At 42.6% G+C, this 25,185-nt stretch overlaps 2 protein-coding genes across 6 annotated transcripts in view; one reads left to right on the top strand and one right to left on the bottom strand.

The window, feature by feature from the left end:
- Nucleotides 1-2,949, top strand: part of LOC103892305 (ras GTPase-activating protein 3-like) — a 105,988-nt gene extending 103,039 nt beyond the window's left edge. The window contains exon 17 of the mRNA XM_054534799.2: nt 1,811-2,949. Within this exon, the coding sequence (XP_054390774.1) occupies nt 1,811-1,870 (60 nt within the window). The 3' untranslated portion in view covers nt 1,871-2,949. The remainder of the gene's footprint in view (nt 1-1,810) is intronic.
- The window catches only part of LOC129050925 (ubiquitin carboxyl-terminal hydrolase 31-like), a 58,872-nt gene continuing 36,078 nt past the window's right edge, over nt 2,392-25,185 (bottom strand). Inside the window, exons 6-9 of one of the 5 annotated variants that reach the window (XR_010137830.1) lie at nt 19,654-19,731; nt 14,444-16,015; nt 13,819-13,936; nt 2,392-11,364 (exon numbers count right to left, since the gene is read on the bottom strand). Coding sequence is in view for 1 of the 5 variants with exons in the window: in XM_054534795.2 (XP_054390770.1) it covers nt 22,210-22,216 (7 nt within the window). In the remaining 4 variants the exon portion in view is untranslated. The other 4 variants (XM_054534791.2, XM_054534794.2, XM_054534793.2 and 1 more) reach the window with 4 other exon arrangements.

The following is a 25,185-nucleotide window of genomic DNA, read 5'->3' as shown; positions in this document are numbered from 1 at the left end:
CGGCCCCCTCCTCCCCACGCCTTCCCCTCCTCCTCCCCCCCACGCCTTCCCCTCCTCCTCCCCCCCACGCCTTCCCCTCCTCCTCCCCCCCACGCCTTCCCCTCCTCCTCCCGACGCGGCCCCCTCCTCCCCACGCCTTCCCCTCCTCCTCCCCCCCACGCCTTCCCCTCCTCCTCCCCCCCACGCCTTCCCCTCCTCCTCCCCCCCACGCCTTCCCCTCCTCCTCCCCACTTGTTTAAATCTCGACCATCTATATTCTTTTGCAATAGGTTCAGCTGTAACTGCAAAACTCAAAACAATGGCCTAAACAAAAGTTTATTAATTTCTGTTGTTTAGTAAATTTAGAAGTATCAGAATAGAACTGGAAGGGTAATCAGTGGTTTTAGAGGAACAAGACCCTCCCAGCTTATTGCTCTGCCAGGAGTGTCTTCCATTCCTAAACTTACTTCATGATCCAAGATGGCTGCTGGAGCTCCAGCTATTACATTCCCATTTCAGGCAACATAAAGGAAAAAAAGTGGAAGAAGAGCATACCTTCTCCCTGGAAGGAAATTCCCCAGAAATCACACACACCGTTTTTGTATATAGAAACTTAGTCACGTGGATACACTCAGCTGCATAGGAAACTGTACTAGTTAGTTTTGCTACATCACAAACCACTATTCAGCAGCCTTAAACAATAAGCATTCATTTAGCACATGATTCTGCAGGCTGGCAATGTGCGCTTGGTCTATCTGGGCAAATGTTGTGCTCTTGATTGGGCCCATCTCAGGTACCAGCAGTTAGCTGCCTGGTTGGTCGGGTGCTGAGTGGCCCTCACCTGGGCTGTCTCCTCTCCATGTGGCATCCCATCCTCCCAAAGGCTAGCTGGGGCTGGTTCACATGATGGTAGGGCAGGATCCCAAGAGATTGAGTGGAAGTGTGCAAGTCATCTTGAGATCTAGGCTCAGAACTGGCACACTGTCACCTCCATCACACTGTATTAGCCAAAGCAAGTCACAAGACTGGCCTGGATTCAAGGGTGGGGAAATAGACTCTAATAGGAGAAGCTACAATGTCACATTGCAAAGGGGTGTGCCTATAGGGAGGAGAAAAATTGTGTCCATTTTTGCAATCACTATTTCACAGAACTATAGTCTTAATTCTGAGGGACAGCTTGCATTTTCTTTGACACCAACTTTTAAAGCCCAGTTCAAAATGCACTTTCTCCTCCAGGAAGCCTTCCTTGACTATTGAGCTAGAATTCTGACCACCAAATATTTTTACCCATTTGTTCTGTGGCCTTTGCATAGCTACACATGGAGAGACACTGTCCCATCAGTGATGGTTCAGGATGACAGAAGGTGAGCCCTTCACCATCCTCAGAAGCCACCAAGAACTTAGACCTCATCTTCACCAAGATACTAACATTTCTGTTGAAGCAAGTGCCCTTATGATTTAAAAGTAATAGACCCCTTGTTTCAATGGCAAGAGTATGAAATTGTTACTTTTGCTTTCAGCTAGCCCACAAGAGGCACGAAGAATCCATGTGACCCCCAAGTAAGAGGTCAAATACTGAGATCTGGAAGGAATCCCTTAGCACCCAGAGCCTGAATAGATATATACATTCTTCATTAGAGAGGATGTCGGAACTAGTCTGTGTGTACATTGGCATTTTTCTTTCTCCCTTTGTAATTTTTCCTCTCGGTATGACTGGAATCTAAATCAGTAGCCTAGAGTCCTTCTGGTTAATGAGGTTCTCATTTGGGAGGTTGCAGCCTAGGAGGCTATTAAAAAAAGAAACGCTTCTTCTATAAACATCTCTTGCCAGCTGCTGAGAACTGGAGAGGAGGGAGAGCACAGGGGTGACAGCACAAAACAGGACCATTAGGGGAAGAAATCTGCAAAAGAGGAAGAATTCTTGGTCCACGTCCCTGGCAGAAGGATCCATGAATAGAAGTCCAAAGTGCAAAAGAAAACCCCTGGGAAGAAAGGAGGAGGGGCAGGAGAGCCTTCCACTCATCCAAACAGGCCACTGGCATCCAAAGGGAGGCAGGAGGACAAAATCCCTGCCTGCGGATGCTTCCAAAATGTTTAAGACAAAATACTAGGACATTAAAAGTTGGAGGAGGGGTGGTCTCGGTATCTTCCCTCAACTCCTACAAGAATAAGAGCTTGCATTTGCTGAGTGATCACTGTGTGCTGGCCCACATTAATCGTTTTTTAAATTTTTTAAAAGTTGTATATATTTAGGGGATATAAGTGCAGATTTCTTACCTGCATACCTTTCATTATGATGAGGTCTAGGTTTTTAGTGTATCCATCACCCAAACAAACAGCCAACATTGTACCCAAGAGGTAATTTTTCAACCCTCACTCCCCTCCTACCTTCCCATCTTTTGTAGTCTCCAGTGTCTGTTATTTTACTCTGTATGTCTGTGTGTACCCATTGTTTAGCTCCCACTTATCAATGAGCACACGCAGTATTCGACCTCCTGTTTCTGAGTTATTTCACAAAGGATAATGGCCTTCAGTTCTATCCATGTTGCTGCAAAAGACATGGTTTCATTTTTATATGCATTAATTATCTCAAGGCCATAAGGTTGGAGCTGTTATTAACCCCATCTTCACAATGAGCCTGGTGATGCTCACAATTTTCCCAAGGCCACTCGGTTAATAAGTGGAAGAGGTAGAGTTCAAATCAGTTTCTCTGACTGCATAGGCCAGACTCCTGGACCTCTGCACCATCCTGGTCTTTGACACCATTATAGAGTAAAAGAGGAGATGTTTCAGAGCCTACCATAGACTCATCTATCTTCAAGATTACCCATGGGATGAGGCTGTTAATGGACACAGTCTCTCATTGAAGAGCTCCTGAACTTTGTGAAGACAGCTGAGTGTTTACAAGTAAGAATGATGCAACAACAACAATAATAAATTGAGTCATTGTGTTAGGTACTGTGCTGTCTAGATTATCTCACTTAATGCACTGATGTAAGAATTATTGTCCCCATTTCACAGATGAGAAAATAGAAGCTCAGAAAAGGTAAGTCACATGGCCAGGATCTCACAGTCAAGGAGTAGCAGAGCTAGAATTCAAACCCAGGTCTGAGACCAAAGAGCAGGCTCTTTGTTTATTGTTCTGAGGTGCCTCCTTAAGTGGGCAGCTTGCTCACTCATTGCTTCATTCACCCTTCAGATATAAACTACTACTCACTGTGTTTGGAAAATTTTTTAATTTCTAAAATTGAGGTGGGGGACTAGAAAGAAACCCATTGTATTTTTGTTTGACTGAGGGACACAAACCTTTTATTTGTCAAAAATGTAATAACTGCAAAGTACAATAAAATGAGATAGCTGTAATCAGTTTTTTATAAGCTAATTTCAGAAGTGACAGCCCATCAGGACAGCCATATTCCATTCACTAGAAGTGAGTCAGTAAGTCCAGCTCATGCTAAGGGGAGGGTATTACACAAAGGCATGAATACCAGGAGACAGGGATCGCTGGGGTCCCTCATAGAGGCTGCCTGCCACATCATACCTTTCATAAGGTCACAAATACCTTTCAGTCATCCTATCACCTAATCTCTTAACATGCAACCTGATTTCTCACTGAAAATCATGGTGTAAATTGAGTTATCCATCATTCTCAAGACTATGGAATCAAGGTAGAGCCCTGGTTTTCAAGCTTTTTGATGACAAAGATTTCTTCAAATAAAATCTTCCTCAAGGTGAATAGATATACTCATTGTTTTGTACTATAAAACAGAAGAATACTTCTCAAGGTGAGAAAATAGAAAAACATGACTGATACACACAATAAATAGCACAGATGAATAACCAAAGCATTATTCTAAGCAAAAGAAGCCAGGAGCGCATACTGTATGGTTTCATTCATACAAAACTCCTAGAAAGAAAAGTCTAATGTATTGGGATAGAAAGTAGTTCAGTGGGCCAGGCCTGGTGGCTCATGCCTGTAATCCCAGAACTTTGGGAGGTTGAGGCAGGTGGATTGCTTGACCCCAGGAGTTCGAGAACAGCCTGGACAACATGGAGAAACCCCATCTCTTTGAAAAATACAACAAATTAGCCAGGCATGGTGGTACGTGCCTGTAGTCCCAGCTACTCAGGAGGCTGAGGTGGGAGGATTGCTTGAGCCCAGGAGGCAGAGGCTACAGTGAGCAAAGAGCATGCCATTACATTCTAGTCTGGGTAACCAACAGACACCTCAGGGAGGGGAAGGGGAAGGGGAAGGGGAAGGAGGAGAGGAAGGGGAAGGGGAAGGAGGAGAGGAAGGGGAAGGGGAGGTTAAGTTCAGTGGTTGCCTGGAGTTGGGGTGGAGATTAAGGATTAACTGGGAAGAGGAGCAAGGAGCCCCGCCCAACTCTTACTTAATCCCCACTGTTGGAGGTGGGGCCTCCTGGGAGGTATTTGGATCATGGGGGCAGATCTCATGGAATGGTTTAGCACCATCCCTTTGGTGCTGTTCTTGTGATAGTGAGTTTACAGGACACATGATCATTTACAAGTATGTGGCACCTCCCGCCCTACTGATATGCCTCCTCCCCCTTGCCTTCCACCATGATTACAAGCTTGAGGCCCCCCTAGAAGCTGATGCTGGAGCTATGCTTCCTGTACAGCCTGCAGAACCATAAGCCAAATAAACCTCTTTTCTTATAAATTACTCAGTCTCATCTATTTCATTATAGCAATGCAAGAACAGCCTAATACATCATCATCAAAGCTTCTTTGCCTAAGACTTGCAGAGATAGACATGTCCTATCAGGCCCTCCTCAGCCTAACCTCTAACACCCACAGAAAACCCTAAAAAGTGAGAACCCAGTAAACATCCTGAATATCCTCTGATGGCTGTGAAAAGTTACTACACTTCAGCTGTTATTAACACCTGATAACTCATTAAAACCAGACTATCAACAAGCAGCAGGTTTCTTTCACACTCAAAGCATACCAGCTCCATTCTGAAATGATGGCTAAATTAACTCCAGAGAAGCAGCCAATAACCTCCTCCTCTCACCCTGTTCACTCTTTGGGCTAATAAGTGCCTTCTTCATCAGCTGCCTTGGATAAAAAACAAATGACTGGGTTATACATTTTCTTGTACTTGATACATAAATCTTTCTGTGGAATATGAGAACAACATAAATAATAAAGATGGCCATTGCTTATTGAATCACTTACTGTGTGCTGCGTCTTTTATACAGCATATAACACTATACGCTGTGGCGTCTATATATGCTAGAGTTATAACCCTCACCCTGAGCCGATTTAACTTTATCAATATGAAAATGGATACAAAGAATGTAATCTAGTCACCCAATGTCATGCAGCTAATGTGGTGTCTCAGGTCCCTCTATTCCAAGCCTCAGGTTTAGAGTGAGACTAACGACCTGAACGTCAGGAAAAATTAATAAAGAAATAAGGACTTCCCTGCTGAGATACCCCAGGATAACTTGTACAAGTCTCCAAAGCCTAGCACACTGCCTGGCACATAGCAGGTGCTCAATAAAATCTTGTGCTACGAGAAAACTGGAAGTCCTCATGCACTGTTTTGTGGGTTACAAAATGTGACCCCTGGACAGAGCATCTCTTGTTTTGAACTCCACAGGTAGTCAAATGGGGAGAGTGGGCATCAGAAAATACATAGGTGTATATAAGATAATCCACCTTTCAAAGGAGGCTGAATGGCAGCTCGAAGGCATAGAGAGAACCTAGGGCAAGCTTATCCAACCTGTGGCCCGAGACAGCTTTGAATGGGGCTCAACATAAATTCATCAACTTTCTTAGCTCATCAGCTGTTGTCGCTGTTAGCATATTCTATGTGTGGCCCAAGACAATTCTTCTTCTTCCAGTGTGGTCCAGGAAAGACAAAAGATTGGATACCTCTGACCTGGGGAAAAAGTACATTTTCTCCCCAGTGTCACAAAGGGTTGTCATAACAAAATATTCTAAAATCAGAAAGGACGAAAAAAAATTGAATAACTACCCAAAATGAAATAAAGTTAATTCATGAAATTATGAAATATTAGTCATGGTTTGATTTATTCTGCAGCTATATAATATCACTCCATCAACAACACAGAAACAAAAAAGTTCTCTCAAAAATGAATAATGGATATGTTCAATCAATCATGGCATAACCAGGGAATGGAATGCTTTGAAGCTATTAAAAAGTGTAATTGGCCAGGTGCAGTGGCTCACGCCTATAATCCCAGCAACGTGGGAGGCCGAGGCAGGTGGATCACTTGAGCCTAGGAGTTAGAGACCAGCCTGGCCAACATGGCAAAACTCTGTCTCTACTAAAAATACAAAAAATTAGTGGGCATGGTGGTACATGCCTATGGTCTCAGCTACTCGGGAGGCTGAAATGGGAAGATCACTTGAACCTGAGAGGTGGAGGTTGCAGTGAGCAAGATTGCACCACTACACTCCAGCCTGGGCAACAGAGCAAGACCTTGTCTAAAAAAAAAAAAAAAAAGAAAAACATTAAGTAAACAATGTAATCAACACATATTTAAGGAGTTTTAATAACTAAATGAATAAAGTCAGTAATAAAACAGAAGATGAAGTATAATACCACTTTGCATAAACCATAAACTGATAAGAAAAATAATCTGGAAGGATGCGGAATAGAGAAATGTACAATTTTTTTCTAGATGGTCAGCTTATGGGTGATTTTTTAAATTTTATTTGGCATATCGGTGTTTTCAATTTTTATATAGTAAATGTAAATTGATTGTTGAATTTAAACTAAATAAGGGCCGGGCACAGTGGCTCATGCCTGTAATCCTAGCATTTTGGGAGGCTGAGGTGGATAGATCACAAGGTCAAGAGATCAAGACCATCCTGGCCAACATGGTGAAAACCCATCTCTAATAAAAATACAAAAATTACCCAGGCGTGGTGCTTGCACATGCAGTCCCAGCTACTCAGGAGGCTGAGGCAGGATAATCGCTGGAACCCAGGAGGCAGAGGTTGCAGTGAGTGGAGATCGCACCACTGCACTCCAACCTGGCCAAAGAGTGAGACTCCGTCTTAAAAAGAAAAAAAAAAACAAAACAAACTAAATAAAACCTGTTGTAATGGTGGTGTTTAAACAGAGACCTAAGGAGAAGTCAGTCAGAGCCTAAAGTGGTCCCAGGAAAGGAATAAGAAGCTGGAAATTCAACCAGGCTTGGCAATTAGCAAAAGATCTGAGAGAATTTAGGTGGAAATTAGAAACTGCCAAAAAATGGAGGGCTTTTTAAAACCTCACACTACTGTGGTTCATGATAATGCCTCCGAAAACTCTGTCATAACTATTTTTCAATATGTCAAAGTAAATGTCATCTCTAGTTATCTAAAAACATCTTGATGCCTGATACCTACTAGAAAAAACAGCCCGAGTTTGTCCACAGTTTTCAGTTCCTGTGTCATTTCAGCAGCCTGGCGAGGAACTTTTCTTACTATATTGGCTCTCAGGTAGCTGTCTAACTAGACAATTTCATCTCCTCAAAGACTATCATGGAAAAAGAACAGGCCTGGAAGTCGAGAGAGGCAGCCCAGCTCTGCTATTCAGGCTGTGTGACCTTGGGCAAGTCTCTCCCCATGGTCTCAGTGGGTTGATCTATGGAACCCAAGCAATAAGATTCTCTCCCCCCAGGAATTTCAAACTTGGAATCCGAGATTGGAAAGTGAGACACATTAACGGTAGAACTCAAGAAAGGTAGGGGCTGGGGGCTGTGGCTCACGCCTCTAATCCCATAACTTCAGGAGGCCGAGGTAGGAGGATTGCTTGAGGCCAAGAGTTCAAGACCAGCCTGGGCAACAGAGAGAGACCCTGTCTCTACAAAAAGCAAATTAAAAATTAGCCAGGCATGGTGGCATGTGCCTGTAGTCTCAGCTACTTGGGAGGCTGAGGTGGCAGGATCGCTTGAGCCCAGGAGGTCAAGGATACAGTGAGCTATGATGGTGCCACTAGACTCTAGTCTGGGTGATGGAGTAAAACCCTGTCTCTAAAAAAATTTTTTAAGAGAGGTAGATCATGAATTCCATCTGCTGCTAAGCTTCCGAAGCTCTATTAGTATTTTCCTTCCTATACAAACTCCTCTCTCATTCAGTGAGAGCACCTGTTATCCTAGCAATCAAGAATTTATTTTCCTTACGTTAATCAGAGTCAGTTTCTATTGCATGGAACCAGGCAACACTTAGCTACTGTGGCTTAGACAGAAGGAAGTCCTTCCTACCAGCATGAAAGGAATTGGTCAGTTAGGCAAAGGAGTTTGACCCACAGGGAAAAGCTGCCACATAGACTGTCATCCTTGGGCTAAGAAGCAGGGGTCCAATGGGGAAAGTTGTCACATTCAATAAGGATTCTCGGTCAGCCCAACCACACTCTCCGAACATCCAGGCATGAATCCCCACAGGGTAAGGCAGCAGAGAGGAGCAACAGTGAGCATGATGGGTTATCTATTCTCCCAGCTCCCCACAGCCCGCTGACTGCACTCAGCTGAGTGCAGGGCACCAACTTCTTGCATTTGAGTTTTTGTAGCTGCTGTTGGAATCTAATACAGTGCTTCTCAACTGGGAACCATTTTTCTCCCCGAAGAGCATCTGACAATGTCTGTGGACATTTTTGGTGATCACAAACTGGGAATGGGGGCTGGGCAGGGTGGTTTATGCCTGTAATCCCAGCACTTTGGGAGGCCAAGGCAGGTGGATCACTTTAGGTCAGGAGTTTGAGATCAGCCTGGCCAACATGGCGAAATTGCATCTTCACAAAAAATACAAAAATTAGCCAGGCGTGGTGGCAGGCACCTGTAATCCCAGCTACTTGGGAGACTGAGGCAGGAGAATTGCTTGAACTCAGGAAGCAGAAGTTGGAATGGGCCAAGACCATGCCACTGTACTCCAGCCTGGGTGACAGAGGGAGATTCCATCTAAAAAAAAAAAAAAAAAGGGGGGGCAGGGATAATGGGGTGTTACTGGCATCCAGTAGGTAGAGACCAGGTGTAACCATTTCTTATTGTAACTGTAAAAACTTGCCATGAATTTAGTGGTTTCATTTTTTTGAGACAGGGTCTTGCCCTGTCACCCAGGCTGTAGTGCAGTGGCACCATCATAGCTCACTGTAGCCATGACCTCCTAGGCTCAAGCCATCCTCCCATCTTAGCCTCCTGAGCTGCTACGACTACAGGTCATGCCAGCATACCCAGCTAATTATTTTTTGGAGAGATGGGGCCCAGGCTGGTCTGTAACTCCTAGGCTCAAGCAATACTCCTGCCTCAGCCTCCCAAAGCACTGGGATCACAGGCATGAGCCACCATACCCAGCCAATTAAGTGGTTTTCAACAACTCAAATTTATTCTTACAATTCTAGAGGTCAGAAGACAAAAATGAGTCCACAGGGCTGCATGTCTTCCGGAGGCTCTAGGGGAGAATCTGTTCCCCACTTTTCCCAGCTACTAGAGGCTGCCTGCACTCCTTGGCTCATGGCTCCTTCCTCCATCTTCAAAGCAAGAGGGTAACATCTTCTCTTCCCACTCTTATTCTATCATCATGTCACATCTTCTTCTCTTATAAGGACCCTTGCAATTACCTAAGTCTCACTGGAATAATTCCGAATCATCTCCTCATCTCAAGATCTTTCATTCCAATCACATCTGCGAGAGTTTTCTCTTGCTTTGTTTTGGTTTGGATTTTGCCATCTTAATGTAACATATTCACAGATTCTAGGAGTTGAGACATGAACATCTTTGAGGAGAGGGGGCATTGTTCTGTCTACCATACCAGGTAGACATCCTGCAGCCCCCACAACAAAGGATCATCCAGCTTAAAATGTCAGGAGTATGAAAGTTGAGAAGCCTGCATGCTCTGATACTACCAGATTTCCCACACACCCTAATTCAGTGTCACTCCTTAATGTGCATGACAACTGCGGACCCCCTATTCCTTGATGCCATCCATCCAAAACACTCCCTACAATGTTTTTTAAATATGTGTGAGTGTTGTTCAGTCCAAGTAAGTAAAAGAAATCCTGTTTCCCTAAAAAGTTTGATAACAGGAAGAAACAGTCATTTATTAGGCTTGACATGATTCTTGTGACTTCTAAGTTTGGGGCTTCAGGTGTTTGAAAGTTACTCAGAAGCCAGGCACAGTGGCTCACGCCTGTAATCCCAGCACTTTGGGAGGCCAAGGTGGTCAGATCACTTAAGGTCAGGGGTTCGAGACCAGCCTGACCAACATGGTAAAACCCCGTCTCTACTCAAAAAATACAAAAGTTAGCCGGCAGTGGTGGTGCACACCTGTAGTCCCAGCTACTAGGGAGGCTAAGGCAGGAGAATAGCTTGAACCTGGGAGGCAGAGCTTGCAGTGAGCCGAGATCGTGCCACTGCACTCCAGCCTGGGCGACAGAGTGAGACTCTGTCTCAAAAAAAAAAAAAAATTTTTTTTTTACTCGGAAGGGAAAAAATGAACTCCTCAAACTTTGAGACAGAAAATGGGAAGTAAAAGCAGAGAAAAGCTATCATTAACCCGGTGCCTCATACCTGCCCATTTCCTGTTTCCACTTCCTGGGAGTAAAAGTCTTTAGGAAGGGAAGGTGAATTAGTATTGATTATACATGCACCAAAAGACAAAAACTGGGCTGTATGCCTTACGTATGTGACTCTTCCAGGTTGGTGTCATCATTCCCATGTTGACATAAGTAGTAAAGTGAATGGAGACACCAAAGAGGTGTAATATAACTTCTTTAATGAAATAAACCAGGAGGCAGCAAATGTTTTCTGTAAACCATCAGTCAGTAAATATTTGAGGCTCTTTTGACCATGTGGGCTCTGCTGCAATCACTTAACTCTGCTCTTATAAGGCAAAGCAACCATTGATAGTATGTAAATGGACAGGTGTATGAGGTTGTCCCAATAAAACTTTATTTTCAAAAATAGGCAGAGACCAGATTTGGCCCTGGAGCTATAGTTTGCTGCCCCCTGAAATACATTTTTTTAATTCCCAAAATAGCCTTCATCAGCAAATATTTCCCAAGCACCTACTATATGTCAATATACAACTGAACAGCCCAGAAACTACAAAGATGAATAAAGAAGCCAATAAAAGGCCGGGTGCAGTGGCTCACTCCTGTAATCCCAGCACGTTGGGAGGCCAAGGCAGTGCATCACCTGAGGTCAGGAGCTCAAGATCAGCTGTCCAACGCAGTGAAACCCCATCTCTACTAAAAATACAAAAATTAGCCAGGCATGGTGGCGGATGCCTGTAATCCCAGCTACTCAGGAGGCTGAGGCAGGAGAATCACTTTAACCCAGGAGACAGAAGTTGCAGTGAGCCTAGATCACACCACCGGACTCCAGCCGGGGCAACAGAGCAAGACTCCATCTAAAAAAAAAAAAAACAGTTCAAATTCCACCACCAAGAAATAACCACTATAAACATTTGGTATTTATCATGAATGATTTTTTTAAACTCTATGAACATACTTTTTTAAGACAAAAATAAGATGATTGCATACATAATTTTTATGTCCTAATTTCAAAATAAATCCAAGACTGCTTTCTCTGTCACCAACTGTAAATGTAGACTTAACATTTAATATTTCATGACTATGCAATGATTTGCATGTAGCAGGATTTGCTGAATGACCTCCCTGTTGATAGACAGTGAGACTATCTCCTTTTTATCACCAATAGCATTTGCCCTGTTTCCTCCTCCGCCCCCTTCTCCTCCCACTCCCAACCTCCCGCCCTCTTTCTGGGATACCTTACATTGCTCATGGGAATATAAATCAGCACAATCTTCCTAAAAACAGTTTAACAATGTGACCCAGAAATTCGATGTCTAAGACAAGAGGGCAAAGATAGAGATGTAAAGATGTTCTTGGTAGCATTGCTTAGAATGGTGAAAAAGGGAGGATCGTCTCACTGTCCATCCATAAGGAGTCATTTCACAAACCCTGCTACATGTAAATCATTGCCATAGTTGTTAAATGTTAAATATTAAATCTACATTTACAGTTAATAACAGAGAAAGAAGTCCTGGATATATTCTGAAATCAGGTCAGAAAAATTATGTGTACAATAATCTTATTTTTGTCTTAAAAATATATGTTTATGGAGTTTTTTTTTTAAACATTCATGATAAATACCAAAGGTTTATGGTGGTTACTTCTGGGTGGTGGAATTTGAATTTTTACTGGCTTCTTAGTCTTTGTAGCTTCTGTGCTGTTCAGTTCTACACTGACACATAGTAGGTGCTGGGGAAATATTTGCCAATAAGGTGAAACAAAACACTCCAGCATCAGGGGTTTAATGTGGCCATAAGGAAGGTATTTCTACCATGATGCCTGGCAAGCACAGGAAAGGATCATTAAAGTCGCATCTGGAATCCCCTTTTCTGAAGGTGTTTTTTTAGAGAATAGAATTATCTTATGATCTGGAAATGACAAAGGTTTTTCTTAGTATGTCACAAATCCAGGAGACCAAATATGTCACAAATCCAGGAGACACCCCTCTAACAAAAAAAAAAAAAAAAAAAAAACAATTTGATTACATAAAAGTTTTTTAAAAAACAGAGCTGCAGAACCAAAACCACCCTAAGCAAAGTCAAAATACAAAAGAAAAACCAGGAAATAATGTTTGTGAAGCATGGCGTGGAAAATGGCTAATTCCCCTAATGTATAAAATCAATAAGCAAAAGAGCAGATTCATAGAAAAATGGACAAAAGATAAGAACAGTTTGTAAGAAAAGAAACACAAGTGATTCTTGGGCAAATGAAAACATGCTCTGTTATTCAGAGTAAGATAAATGCAAATTAAAACTATGCTGAAATATCAATTTTCACCTATCAGATTGGCAAAATTAAAAAGAACTCAATAACACATGGTGCTTGATGCAACTATAGGAACTCAAACATTCCTTGAGGGATGAGTGTAAATTTTTTACAACCTCTATGGAGAAAAGTGTATCATTTGACCCAACTATTACACTTTTAGAAATTTATCCCACAGACACATTTGCACATGAGCAAATTGCACCAGTATCAGATAATCGATTCCAGTTTTTTTTAAATAATAGCAGAAGAGTAGAAATAACCCAAACATCCATCAGTAGGAGGTTGCTTAAACAAATTATAGGGTACTACATGGTGTACTCTGCCACTCAGAAAAGAAAATAAGAAAGTTAACTATGTACTCATAAGGAAGGATCTCCAAGATACATATTTAAGAGAAAGGTGAAAAAACCAATAACGGAAAAGTATTTTTCATATTAAAAAATAAAGGGACATGATATGTGAATATCATATATATACTATATATAATGTGGATATGTATATACATATACTATACACACTATATATATACACATATACATATACACGCTATATATAGTATATATACACATATACACACTATATATAGTATATATACACATATACATGCTACATATAGTGTATATATATGTATATACACCATACACACTATATATAGTGTGTATATACACCATACACACACACATTTTGCTTATGTATGCATAGGATATTTCTAGAAGAATACCAAAGAAATTGGTTCATTTGTTGCTTCAGGGATAGAGGTAGGGGGAAGGTGGTAAATGGAAAAAGAGAGACATTTCACTGTTTATCCTTTTGTATTTTTTGAAATTTGGACCATGTAAAAGTATTACCTATTCAAAACATTAATGGGTCAGGCACGGTGGCTCACACTTGTAATCCCAGCACTTTGGGAGGCTGATGCAGACGGATCACTTAAGGTCAGGAGTTTGAGAAACCCTGTCTGTATTAAGAATACAAAATTATCGGGGCATGGTGGCACACACCTGTAATCCCAGCTGCTCAGGAGGCTGAGGTACGAGAATCGCTTGAACCCAGGAGGCAGAGGTTGCAGTGAGCCGAGATTATACCACTGCATTCCAGCCTGGGCAACAGAGTGAGACTCTGTCTCGAAGAGGAAAAAAAAAAACAAAAAAACCCATTAACAGAGGATCCTTCCTACTTCAGAGCTTGCTATACACTGTTTCCACTGCTGGAGGTGCTCTGATGTTGACTTACACACACACACACACACACACACACACGCTGGAGGTGCTCTGATGTTGACTTACACACACACACACACACACACACACACTCTCCTCCTGGAAGTATTTTATCTTTCAGATCTCTGTTCAAATGTTACTTCCTCCAGGAAGTCTTCCCTGATCACCTCCACCTCCTCCACAGAAAGGGAGCTGTTATACCCATTCATGGTACCTTGTGGGATTTATCACAATGGGTATCAATTAATAATTAACATCTGTCTTCCTTGCTGGAGGTACCAGAGGGACTAGTCTGCCAATGAACCCCAGGCACCAAGTCCAGCATATGCCACATAAGACACGCATCTCAGAGACTTTCTTCCTTTGGAAGGGAGGGAAGAAAATAGGAAGAAATAACCACACTTACACTCCCAGCATGAGCCAGACAGGGGTCTACGTGCTTTATGCAGATTAGCACATTAAATTCTCACAACAGGGTTGTGATTCTTTCACAGATGAAAAAAACAGGCTCAGGGAAACCAAGCAACCAGCCCAAGATCCCCAGGCACAGGCATGATTCAAACCAGGCAGGCTGGTTCCAGAGCCTATGCTCTTGGCTCCTAGAAGGGAAAACAGAAGAAAGAGAAGAAGAGGAGAGAGGGAAGAAGAGAGGAGGTTGCTCACAACATCAGGAGGAAGCATTTTTCTGCTGTCTCCAGTTCAGTATCTCATAAGACCAGCAAACCTTCCAGTCTTTGGGAAGTTATAAGAACATCATTGTATTACTCCATTTTCATACTGCTGTAAAGAACTTCCTGAGACTGTGTAATTTATAAAGGAAAGAGGTTTAATTGACTTACAGTTCAGCATGGCTGGGGAGGCCTCAGGAAACTTACAATTGTGGCAGAAAGTGAAGGGGAAAACAAGGCATCTTCTTCACAAGGCAGCAAAAAGGAGAAATGCCGAGCAAAGAGGGAAGCGTTCCTTATAAAACCATCAGATCTCGTGAGAACTCACTGTCATGAAAACAGCGTGGGGGAAACTGCCCCCATGATTTAATTATCTCCACCTGGTCTCTTCCTTGACATGTGGGGATTATAGGGAATGTAATTCAAGATGAGATTTGGGTGGGGACACAAAGCCCAATCATATCAACCATTAATGGGGATTCTGTAATGTATATGAAACACTTGCAAACTGACAATATTGGACCTCAACAAAGAGACAGCAGACTTGAAGTATGACAGCTGTCTTATCTAGAGGAGCAGGTAACATGCATTGTAGATAAATAAATCTGATGTGGGTTAATAGGCTTCATTGAATTAACGACGACAGAATAATTACAGCGACAAGCAACAGCAGCAGGGACTCTAATTGAGGATAATTCAAGCACACGGCAAGATCAGAAGTTTTGACTTTAGGACTATGGAAACTTCCCTGAGATTGGAGATTTATTATTTATATTATTTTAAATCAACAATATCCACCACTGGCAAGGTGCAGTGTCTCACACCTATAATCCCAGCACGTTGGGAGGCTGAGGCGGGCAGATCACTTGAAGTCAGGAGTTCAAGACGGGCCTAGTCTGTTTAGTAAAGATGGTTAAACCTTGTCTCTACTAAAAATACAAAAATTAGCTGGGTGTGGTGGCAGGTGCTTGTAATCCCAGCTACTCGAGAGGCTGAGTCAGGAGAATCACTTGAACCTGGAAGGCAGAGGTTGCAGTGGGCTGAGATCGTGCCACTGCACTCCAGCCTGGGTGACTTAGCAAGACTCCATCTCAAAAAACAAAAACAAAACAGTATCCATATCTACCATGGCATGTCTGAGCTCTCTGCAAGTCAATGGGAAGTTATCCACAGGACAGGATTTCCTTACCTTTATTTGTTAATAAGAGAAATGGAAGGGAATGGGAAACCAGAAAAGCAGAGGCATTCCAATTTCTGCCATTTCTCCTCACATATAATTTGTTCCTCATCTTAAAGGCTCAGACAGGATGCTGAAAAGCATAAGAGAATGGGGATTACATTCAGGTAATCACAACAGCAATAATAATAGTTATCATTTATTGAACATTTACCTCCAAACAACGTCTAAAGTAAGCACTATTTGTACCCTAGCCCATTGAATTCCCAAACTAATTTTGTAGAGTGGGAACAAGGGTGTTTGTCCACATGGGTAAGACAACTGAGGCTCTGAGAAGTAAAGTGATTTGCCTAAGCTAGGAAAATGCAGAAGTTAAGAAATAAAAGCATTAGAATAATGCCCAGGAAGGGGTTATTTCTGAAGGAGGAGATGGATTCATGAACAAACAAGCAGGCAGGCCAATATGTAATTTGTTGATAAGCATGAATATATTTAATTAAATAAGGATCTACTGGATACCTGTCACAGGCCCAGTGCAAGGTCCTTGTGGCAGATGGTTTTTTTTCCAAAGGTGGCCACAGTGATATCTCCCATACCACATGCTCTCATAATGTGACCTTTTATTTCTCGTGTTGAGTGATGAAGTCCGTGATCCCTCCCCTTTTAACCTTAGAAACTGCCTCAATCATTAAGATTACAGCAGAAAACACGCTACTTGATTTCCAGGGCTAGAGCATAAAAAACATATGCACTTCCTCCTTGTTTTCTTGAGCTACTCACTGTTGGACCCCAGCTACCATGTTGTGAGGAAGTCCAATTAGCCCACCTGAAGAGACCACCTAGGGAGGCCACATGCAGACGTTTTGGCTGACTGGCTAGCTGAGGTCTCAGCTAACAGTGAGTATGAAATACAGGCATGCGACAGAAGATTCCTCTAGATGCCTTTAGTCCCCAGCCATCAAGTCACCCTCAACTTTTGAGTTTTCCCAGCTGAGTCCGCAGACATCATGAAGCAGAGCAAGCCACTCTCTCTGGTCTGATTCTTGACCTACAGGATCTGTGAGTGTAATAAAATTGTGGCTTATCGCACTAAAAATTGGTGTGATTTGCTACCCAGTAATAGCAACTGGAAGAGCCCTCATATATTTTTAATACAAAAAAAAAAGTGTGTGAAACAGGACCTGCCCTTCTGTTTAATTTGGAAAATGAGACTTCTATAACAATGTTATTTTAAAAATGTATCTTATAGTAGTCAAAAGGTGGAAATAATCAAAATGTCTGTAAACAGATAAATAAACAAAATGGGGTCTATCCATACAATGGAATGTTATTTAGCCATAAAAAGAAATGAAGTACTGATATATTCTACAACAGAGATGTAGAAATTAGAAATTAGAAAACACTGTGTTTCGTGAAAGAACCAAGACACAAAAGGCCACATATTGTATGACTCCATGTATATCAAATACCCAGAATGGGCAAATCCATAGAGACAGAAAGTAAATTAGTGGTTGCCAGAGGCTGGGGGACAGGAGTGAAAGAGTGGCTGCTGAATGGTAGAAGGTCTGGGGTTGGGGGGTGATGAAAACATCCTAGAATTAGACAGTGGTGATAGTTGAAAAATCTTGAGAATACACTAAACCCACTAAATTATACACTTTTAAATGGTGAGTTTTATAAGACATGAATTATATCCCAATGTAAAAAAAAAGCAATGTGCCATATTAGGACCTTCTGTGAGGGTGGAAACTCATCAGCTTTGGGGTCAAGTAGATCTGATCTGGGTTGTTGTCTAGGGACTACCAGTGCCTAACTGTATGGACTTGAGCAAGTTTCTCAGTACCCAAGAGCTCAGACTATCCATCTGTGAAATGGGAATAATAAGACTCACTTTGCAAGGCTGATGTCAGGATTAATGATTGTCTTTATCAAAGATGGTAACAGAAACTCACTTGAGCAGCATAAGCCAAACTAAGCATTTTATGAAAGGAATCAGGGACATTTTACAGAAGCCCAGGTCACTGAGAACAATTTGGCCACATAAGAAACTTGAACCAGGAATTTAAAATGTATCAAAAGCCAAGGCTGATATTCTTTCTGGCGTATATGTAGTGAACAGAGAAATTTCTTTCAAATTATTCATTCGTGGAAAATCAAGATTTGGCATTGCATTTTAAAGTTAATCCATTAGAGTCACTTAGTTATTTGCAAAATAACATTTTGATAAAGGAGAATTTATTTGAATATCAAATAAGAAAAGGTTCAATACCCTACCTGGTAGAGCTGGAAAACAGTTAATGATCACAGGCTTGGAACACAAAATCAACCTCCTGTAACAAATTTAGTCTATGACCTTAAAAGGAAAAATGGACTTTTCTACAATAAACATTCAAACAAACATGGTTTCCAATAATAAATGTTTTTAAATCTCAAGGTCATGATAAATCAGTCCTGGGACTTTTAAAGCAAACTTTTTTATAGTATAGGAAAGTACTTTCCTATTTTATAATCAAAATTAGAAGTAAACTAGACTCTATGTTGACAAGAGACAAACTTACACATAGACTTTAACTTAATTCTTTAGGGAAGTTGCCTTAATAGCCATTGACCTTCTTTATTAGTCTGAAGGAGTGATTCTCAGCTCTAGCTACACATTAAAATCACTGAGTACCTTTTTAAAAATACCAGTGTCACCAGCCGGGCCCGGTGGCTCACATCTGCAATCCCAGCATTTTGGGAGGCCAAGGCGGGTGGATCACTTGAGCCCAGGAATTCAAGACCAGCCTGGGCAACATAGTGAGACCCAGTCTCTCCAAAAAAATTAAAAAATTAGCCAGGCATGGTGGCACATGCTTGTAGTCCCAGCTACTTGGGAGGCTGAGGACAGGTGGTTGTAAACTATTTCTCATGTTGAGTGATGAAGTCCATGATCCCTTCACCTTGAACCTTAGCAACTTCCAAAAGAAAGAAAGAAAGAAAGAAAGAAAGAAAGAAGGAAAGGAAGAAAGAAAGAAAGAAAAGAGAGAGGAGATGCTCAACAGTCAAAACAATCCAGGTTTACGGCATGGTGGTGTAAAATTCTACTCTTGCTTTGCCCATTTGATTCACCCATGTGTGTGATGGGCCGTAGAGGACTAGTAACATTTTTTTTCTTTATTCTTATTCCTCTACTAACTCAGCGCAGACCAGATAGAACACTTAGAGCTCCACAGAACCTTCTCTTCCTCTCTCTTCTCTCTTCTTTTCTCCTTTCTTCACTCCTTCTTTCTCTCACCCCAGTTTATTCTCCTGTCTTTGAGTATTGCCTTTCTGAGCTAAAAGAAGAACTACTGTCAACCCAGCAATCCCATTACCGGGTGTATACCCAGAGGAATATGAAGCATTTTACCATAAAGACACATACACGTGAATGTTCATTGCAGCACTGTTCACGATAGCAAAAACATGGAACCAACCTAAATGCCTGTCAATGACAGACTGGATAAAGAAAATGTGGTACATATACACCATGGAATATTATGCAGCCATAAAAAAGAGCAAGATCGTGGCTTTTGTGGGAACATGGATGGAGCTGGAGCCTATTATCCTCAGCAAACTAATGCAGGAACAGAAAACCAAACACCACATGTTCTCACGTATAAGTGGGAGCTAAATGATAAGAACTTACAAACAGAAAGAAGGAAATAACAGACACTGGAGTCTACTTGATGGGGGAGGGTGGGAGGAGGAAGAGGAGCAGAAAAGATAACTATTGGGGACTGAGCTTAATACCTGGGTGATGTAATGATATGTACAACAAACCTCTGTGACACATCTTTATGTAACAAACTTTCACATGTATCCTCAAACCTAAAATAAAAAAAATTTTAAATAATAAAAAATTAAGAATTAAAAAAGATCATTTTTCTCTACTTTTCTGCTTTTCTTTCCAACCAACATTCAAACAAATATGGTTTCCTATAACATTTTTTTAACCTCAAGTTTCTAAGTCAACAGAGCAGAAAGTGTTCACTCAAGGATGCTTGAAATCACTTCCCAGTCTACATATCCAACCCTGAATGACAGACATTGGTGTCCAATTTCAAAATTCCAGGAGAAACAATACAATTGTCCTGGCTTGGTTCAGGGAACTAAGGTCCCAAGGTCTTACGGTCCACCGTTTTCTTCATCACAGGTACAAAGGCAAACTCTGATAAACTAAGCAGAGAAACATATAGTTCTACTGAATCATTGGTAGTCGATGGTATATACTAACTGCTGGCCAGACACCAGGCTAAAAGTTTTTTCATGCTTTTTTTTTTTTTTTTTTTTTTTTGAGACAGTCTTGCTCTGTTGCTCAGGCTAGAGTGCAGTGGCACGATCTTGGCTCACTGCAACCTCTGCCTCCCAGGTTCAAGCGATTTTCCTGCCTCAGCCTCCTGAGTAGCTGGGATTACAGGCATGCACCACCACACCTGGCTAATTTTTTTATTTTTAGTAGAGATGGGGTTTCACCATGTTGGTCAGGCTGGTCTCAAACTCCTCACCTAAGATAATCCACCCACCTTGGCCTCCCAAAGTGCTGGGATTACAGGTGTGAGCCACCGCACCCAGCCTCATCCATTATTTCATTGGTGCATCATAATCGCCCTATAAGTTAGTCACTATTATTACCCCCATTTTACAGATGAGGGAGTCGAGGCTGGGGGGTCAAGTGAACTTGCTCAAGGTCACACAACTAAAAAGATTTTCTAAATAAAGAGCACTTGTTCTTTTTTTTAAGAGACGGGGTCTTGCTATGTTGCCCAGGCTGGTCTTGAACTCTCGGATTCAAGCAATACTTCTGCCTCAGCTTCCCAAAGTGCTGGGTTTACTGGCGTGAGCCACCATGCCCAACCTCAAGAGCACTTGTTCTTAACCACCATACTCTACTGCCACTTACCACACCATGGTGCTGTGATTATCCCTGCAAAAGATAGGAGACTAATGTAATAAATGCTCTCAATTGTGTGAACACACTGGACTACCTTACTTTACATGAGGAAAGTAGTGGAAGGAGCAAATCCAAAGCTAGTGATAAAGAGGAAAGCAGCCCCTGACAGCTGGGAAGTGGCCTGGCACTGACAGGTCAATCTTGGTGTTTTCCTAAACATAAACAATTTCACAGAGCATCAATGTTAGACAAAGCCACTCTGTAGTCATGATGAATCAGGACAGAAAGAAGACTCCGTAATCACATGTGAACACAGACAAAACAGGAACATTGTTCAAGCCACAAAATACCAAACATGACCCTCTCCTGGTGAATGCGAGTGACTAGTGTTCTTCACCAATCATAGTTTTAGCCTCGCTCTAGTCTGCTTTCCCTCCCTTCCTTATAGATAAAATTTATTGAGAGGGTCAATGGTAAAATTGTCTCTCTTTCAGGCTGCACCCACGCCAGTGCACATCCCAGCTTGCTTGGACTCTCCCCAAAATCACACAACCAAAGTCCAAATCCTATAATGAGTCCTTTCCAGCACCTTCCATGGTTCCACATGTGTGTGTCCTCCCTTGCTGCAATGAACATGAAACACAATTTGTTCAATACGGGTGTGTTCCTGGAGGTCTTTGGCTGGAGGGCATCAACACTGTTCACTTGTCAGGGGCCTGTTCTGACAGACTCAAGACTGCTCTCTCTCCCTTGACCAAAGAGCTTGAAAACCAAAGTCCTTGGTCCTAGAGGGCAGCGCAATGCAAACAGAATTCCAGTAACCACAGACATCCACTAAACCTCCCCTCCACACATACACACATAAGGAAAGTAGAGATGGCCATTTCTGCATCTTGCTCTACAGCAGAGTGACCCCAACACCATAGAATGGGCGGAACCCAGTGAGATGCACCCAAGGTGCCACACCTCGTTCCTGCTTGAAGTTGCTCCAATTCTTTCCCAACCCCAAAGTTCTTCTCTGTCACTCTGAGCTATACAATTGTAGGCCCAGAACAGTTGGACAGCTGAGAAAAAAACTCAAGGCTCAATTTCATGCTTCCTGTAAGACTGTGGTGAAGTTCAAGTTTTCCATAAATGTAACAAACCTTCACAGATTGAAAAGGAAATGGTTTCCCTTATCCTCTTGTCCTCAATCTAGTTGCATGGGACTGACTCAGCATCTCAGGGGGGTGAAAATTAAGGATCACTGTTCCTTAAAGCACCCCCAAGTGACTCTCCTGTGCAGCCAGGGTTGAGAATCACTACTCTAGTTGTTCAACTGATTGTTGCTGGGCACGCACTGGGTTCCATGAACTGTGTTGTATGCTGGAGACGCTCTGGCAAATAACACAGATGCAATTCCTGTCCTTGATAGTCTACACTCTAGGGGGGAGAGAAAAGCAACAAATAAACAAAGAAACATCTGATTATACATTGTGGTAAGTGAAATGAAGGAAATTTACAGTGTGTTAGGGTAGAGAACAACAGGCGGACCTCTTTAGGTAAGAAAGGAATTAAAGGCTTCACTAAAGGGGTGAAATGAAGCCGAGAGTGGAGGAATAAGAGGGAATGAGCACTGAGGAAGGGAAGTAAGACTATTCTAGAGGCTGGGTGTGGTGGCTCATGCCTGTAATCCCAGCACTTTGGGAAGCCAAGGCAGGAGGATCTCCTGAGCCCAGGAATTTGAGACCAGCCCAAGCAACATAGCAAAACCCAGTCTCTACAAAAAAAGTTAGCTGGGAGGCCGAGGCAGGTGGATCACGAGGTCAGGAGATGAATACCATCCTGGCTAATATGGTGAAACCCATCTCTACTAAAAATACAAAAAATTAGCCAGGCATAGTGGCACATGCCTGCAGTCCCAGCTACTTGGGAGGCTGAGACAGGAGAATAGCTTGAACCCAGGAGGCAGAGGTTGCAGTGAGCAGAGATCACGCCACTGCACTCCAGCCTGGGCAACAAAGCAAGACTCTGTCTCAAAAAAAAAAAAAAAAAAAAAATAAATAATTAGCTGGGAGTGGTGGCACAAGCCTGTAGTCCTAGCTAGTCAGGAGGCTAAGGTAGGATAATCACTTGAGCCCAGGGAGGTTGAGGCTGCAGTGAGCTATGATCACGTCACTGCACTCCAACATGAGTGACAGAGTAAGACCCTGTCTCAAAACAAGAAGAAAAAAATGTTCTAGGCAGAAAAAAAAACACACATGCAAAGGCCCTAAGATGGAAGAGTATGTGCAAAGAAGTGAAAGGTGGCTGCCGTGGCTTAGGTGAGCCAGGAGCAAGTGGCAGGCATCTGCTTCCTCGAGCTGCCACACAAAGTGCCACTAGCAGGGTGGCTTAAAATGACTGAAATGTATTTTCTTGCAGTTCAAAGGCTAGAAGTTGAAGATCAAGGTGTCAGCAGGGTTGGTTCCTTCTGAGGGCTGCGAGAGAAGGATCTGTTCCGGACTGCTCTCCTTGGTTTGTAGAATGCTGACTTTTCCCTGCGTCTTCACGTGGTCTGCCTTCTGCTTGTGTCTGTCTATGACTTTCTTATAAGGATGCTAGTCATATCGGATTAAGGCCCAGTCAAATGAAATCATTTTAACATAAGTACCTCCACAGAGGCCCTATCTCTAAAGAAGGTAGCATTTGGAAGGAAACAATGAGGGTTAGGACTTAGAATTTGGAGGGGGTTAGGGTGAGGGATACATAATTCGGCCCACAGCATCATAGTAGGGGGATTTGGAACTTATTTAAAGTGGAATAGGATTGGAGGGTTTTAAATGAGATGGCATGTCTGATTTAAACGAATGCTCTGGGCCAGGTGCAGTGGCTCACGCCTGTAATCCCAGCACTTTGGGAGGCCAAGGCGGGTGGATCACTTGAGGCCAGGAGTTCAAGACCAGCCTAACCAACATGGTGAAACCCTGTCTCCACTAAATATACAAAAATTAGCTGGGTGTGGTGGCGCACATCTATAATCCCAGCTACTCAGGAGGCTGGGGCATGAGAATAGTTTGAACCTGGGAGGTGGAGGTTGCAGTGAGCTGAGATCGCACCACTGCACTCCAGCCTGGGTGACAGACCAAATGCTCTGGCTATTGTGTTGGTAGCAGATTGGAGGAAAACAAGAGTGAGAGGGTGAGACCTCTGAGCGAGTTACTTATGTTCAGATAGCAGTCCTGTCCTTTACTTGTTATGTGACCCTGGGCATGTTACTTGACCTTTCTGAGACTCAGTCTCCCCGTCTGTAAAACTGGAATAATTATAATACCTCACACACACATTTGCTGAGAGAATTAATGAGTCGTCCATGTTTAGTATATACTAAATGCAAATGCTAGATAAATGTTAAATATTATTATATTTTAGCCATCTTGGGAAGAGACAGCAGTGCCTGTGATAGGCAGCCTCTAAGTGGCTTCCAACCCTCTCATTCTCATATTTATGCCCTTGTGGAACCCCCTCCCTGGAGTGTGGGCTGAACCTGGTGACTTGCTTCTAAGGAATAGAACTGGCAAAAGTGGTGAGATGTCACTTCCAAGATTGGGTTATCATATTAGGCAGCTCAGGCTGCCAAAACAAAATACCACAGGCTGGGAGATTAAACAACAGGCACTTATTTTCTCACAGTTCTGGAGGGTGTAAGTCCAAGATCAAGGTAGGACAGCAGGGTTGGTTTCTGGTGAGGGCTCTCTTCCTGCCTTGCAGATGGCCACCTTCTCACTATGTTCTCACATGGTCTTTCCTATCATGTTTCTTCCTCTTGTAAGGACACAGGTCCTATCAGATTAGGGCCCCACCCTTGTAGCCTGGTTTATTTTAAGTATCTCTGAAAGGGCCCTATCTCCAAATACAGTCACTTTGGGAGTGAGAACTTCAACATGCGGATTTGAGAGATCGGGAGAGGGCTGCAATTCTGTCCATAATCATTAAAAAAAAAAAAAAGACCGGTGAGTTCTGTCTTCTTTCTCTATATAGATATAGATATATAGATAGATATAGATAAAGACATAGAGATATCTTCTCACAAGTTTGCTTTGATGAAACAAGCTTCCCTGTTGTCAGGAAGAACCATCTAGCAGGAAACTGAGGGCAGCTTCTGGCCAGCAGTCAGCTATGAAAGGAGGCCTTCAGCCCAAAAACTCTCAAGGAACTGAATTCTGCCAATGACCACATGAGCCTGGAAGTAGAGCCTCCCCAAGTTGAATCTTGAGATAACTGCCACCTTGTGGGCACCGTGATTGCAGCCTGTGAGAGCCTCTGAGTAGAGGTCCCAGTTAAGCTGTACCTGGATGCCTGACCCCTAGAAACCATGTGTTGTTTTAAGATACTAAGTTTTTGGGTGCTTTGTTATGCCATAATCAAAAACA

The sequence above is a fragment of the Pongo abelii genome, chromosome 18 (genome assembly GCF_028885655.2).
Source record: "Pongo abelii isolate AG06213 chromosome 18, NHGRI_mPonAbe1-v2.0_pri, whole genome shotgun sequence".
NCBI classification, from domain to species: Eukaryota; Metazoa; Chordata; class Mammalia; order Primates; family Hominidae; genus Pongo; species Pongo abelii.
This window is presented reverse-complemented; position numbering and strand designations above follow the sequence as displayed.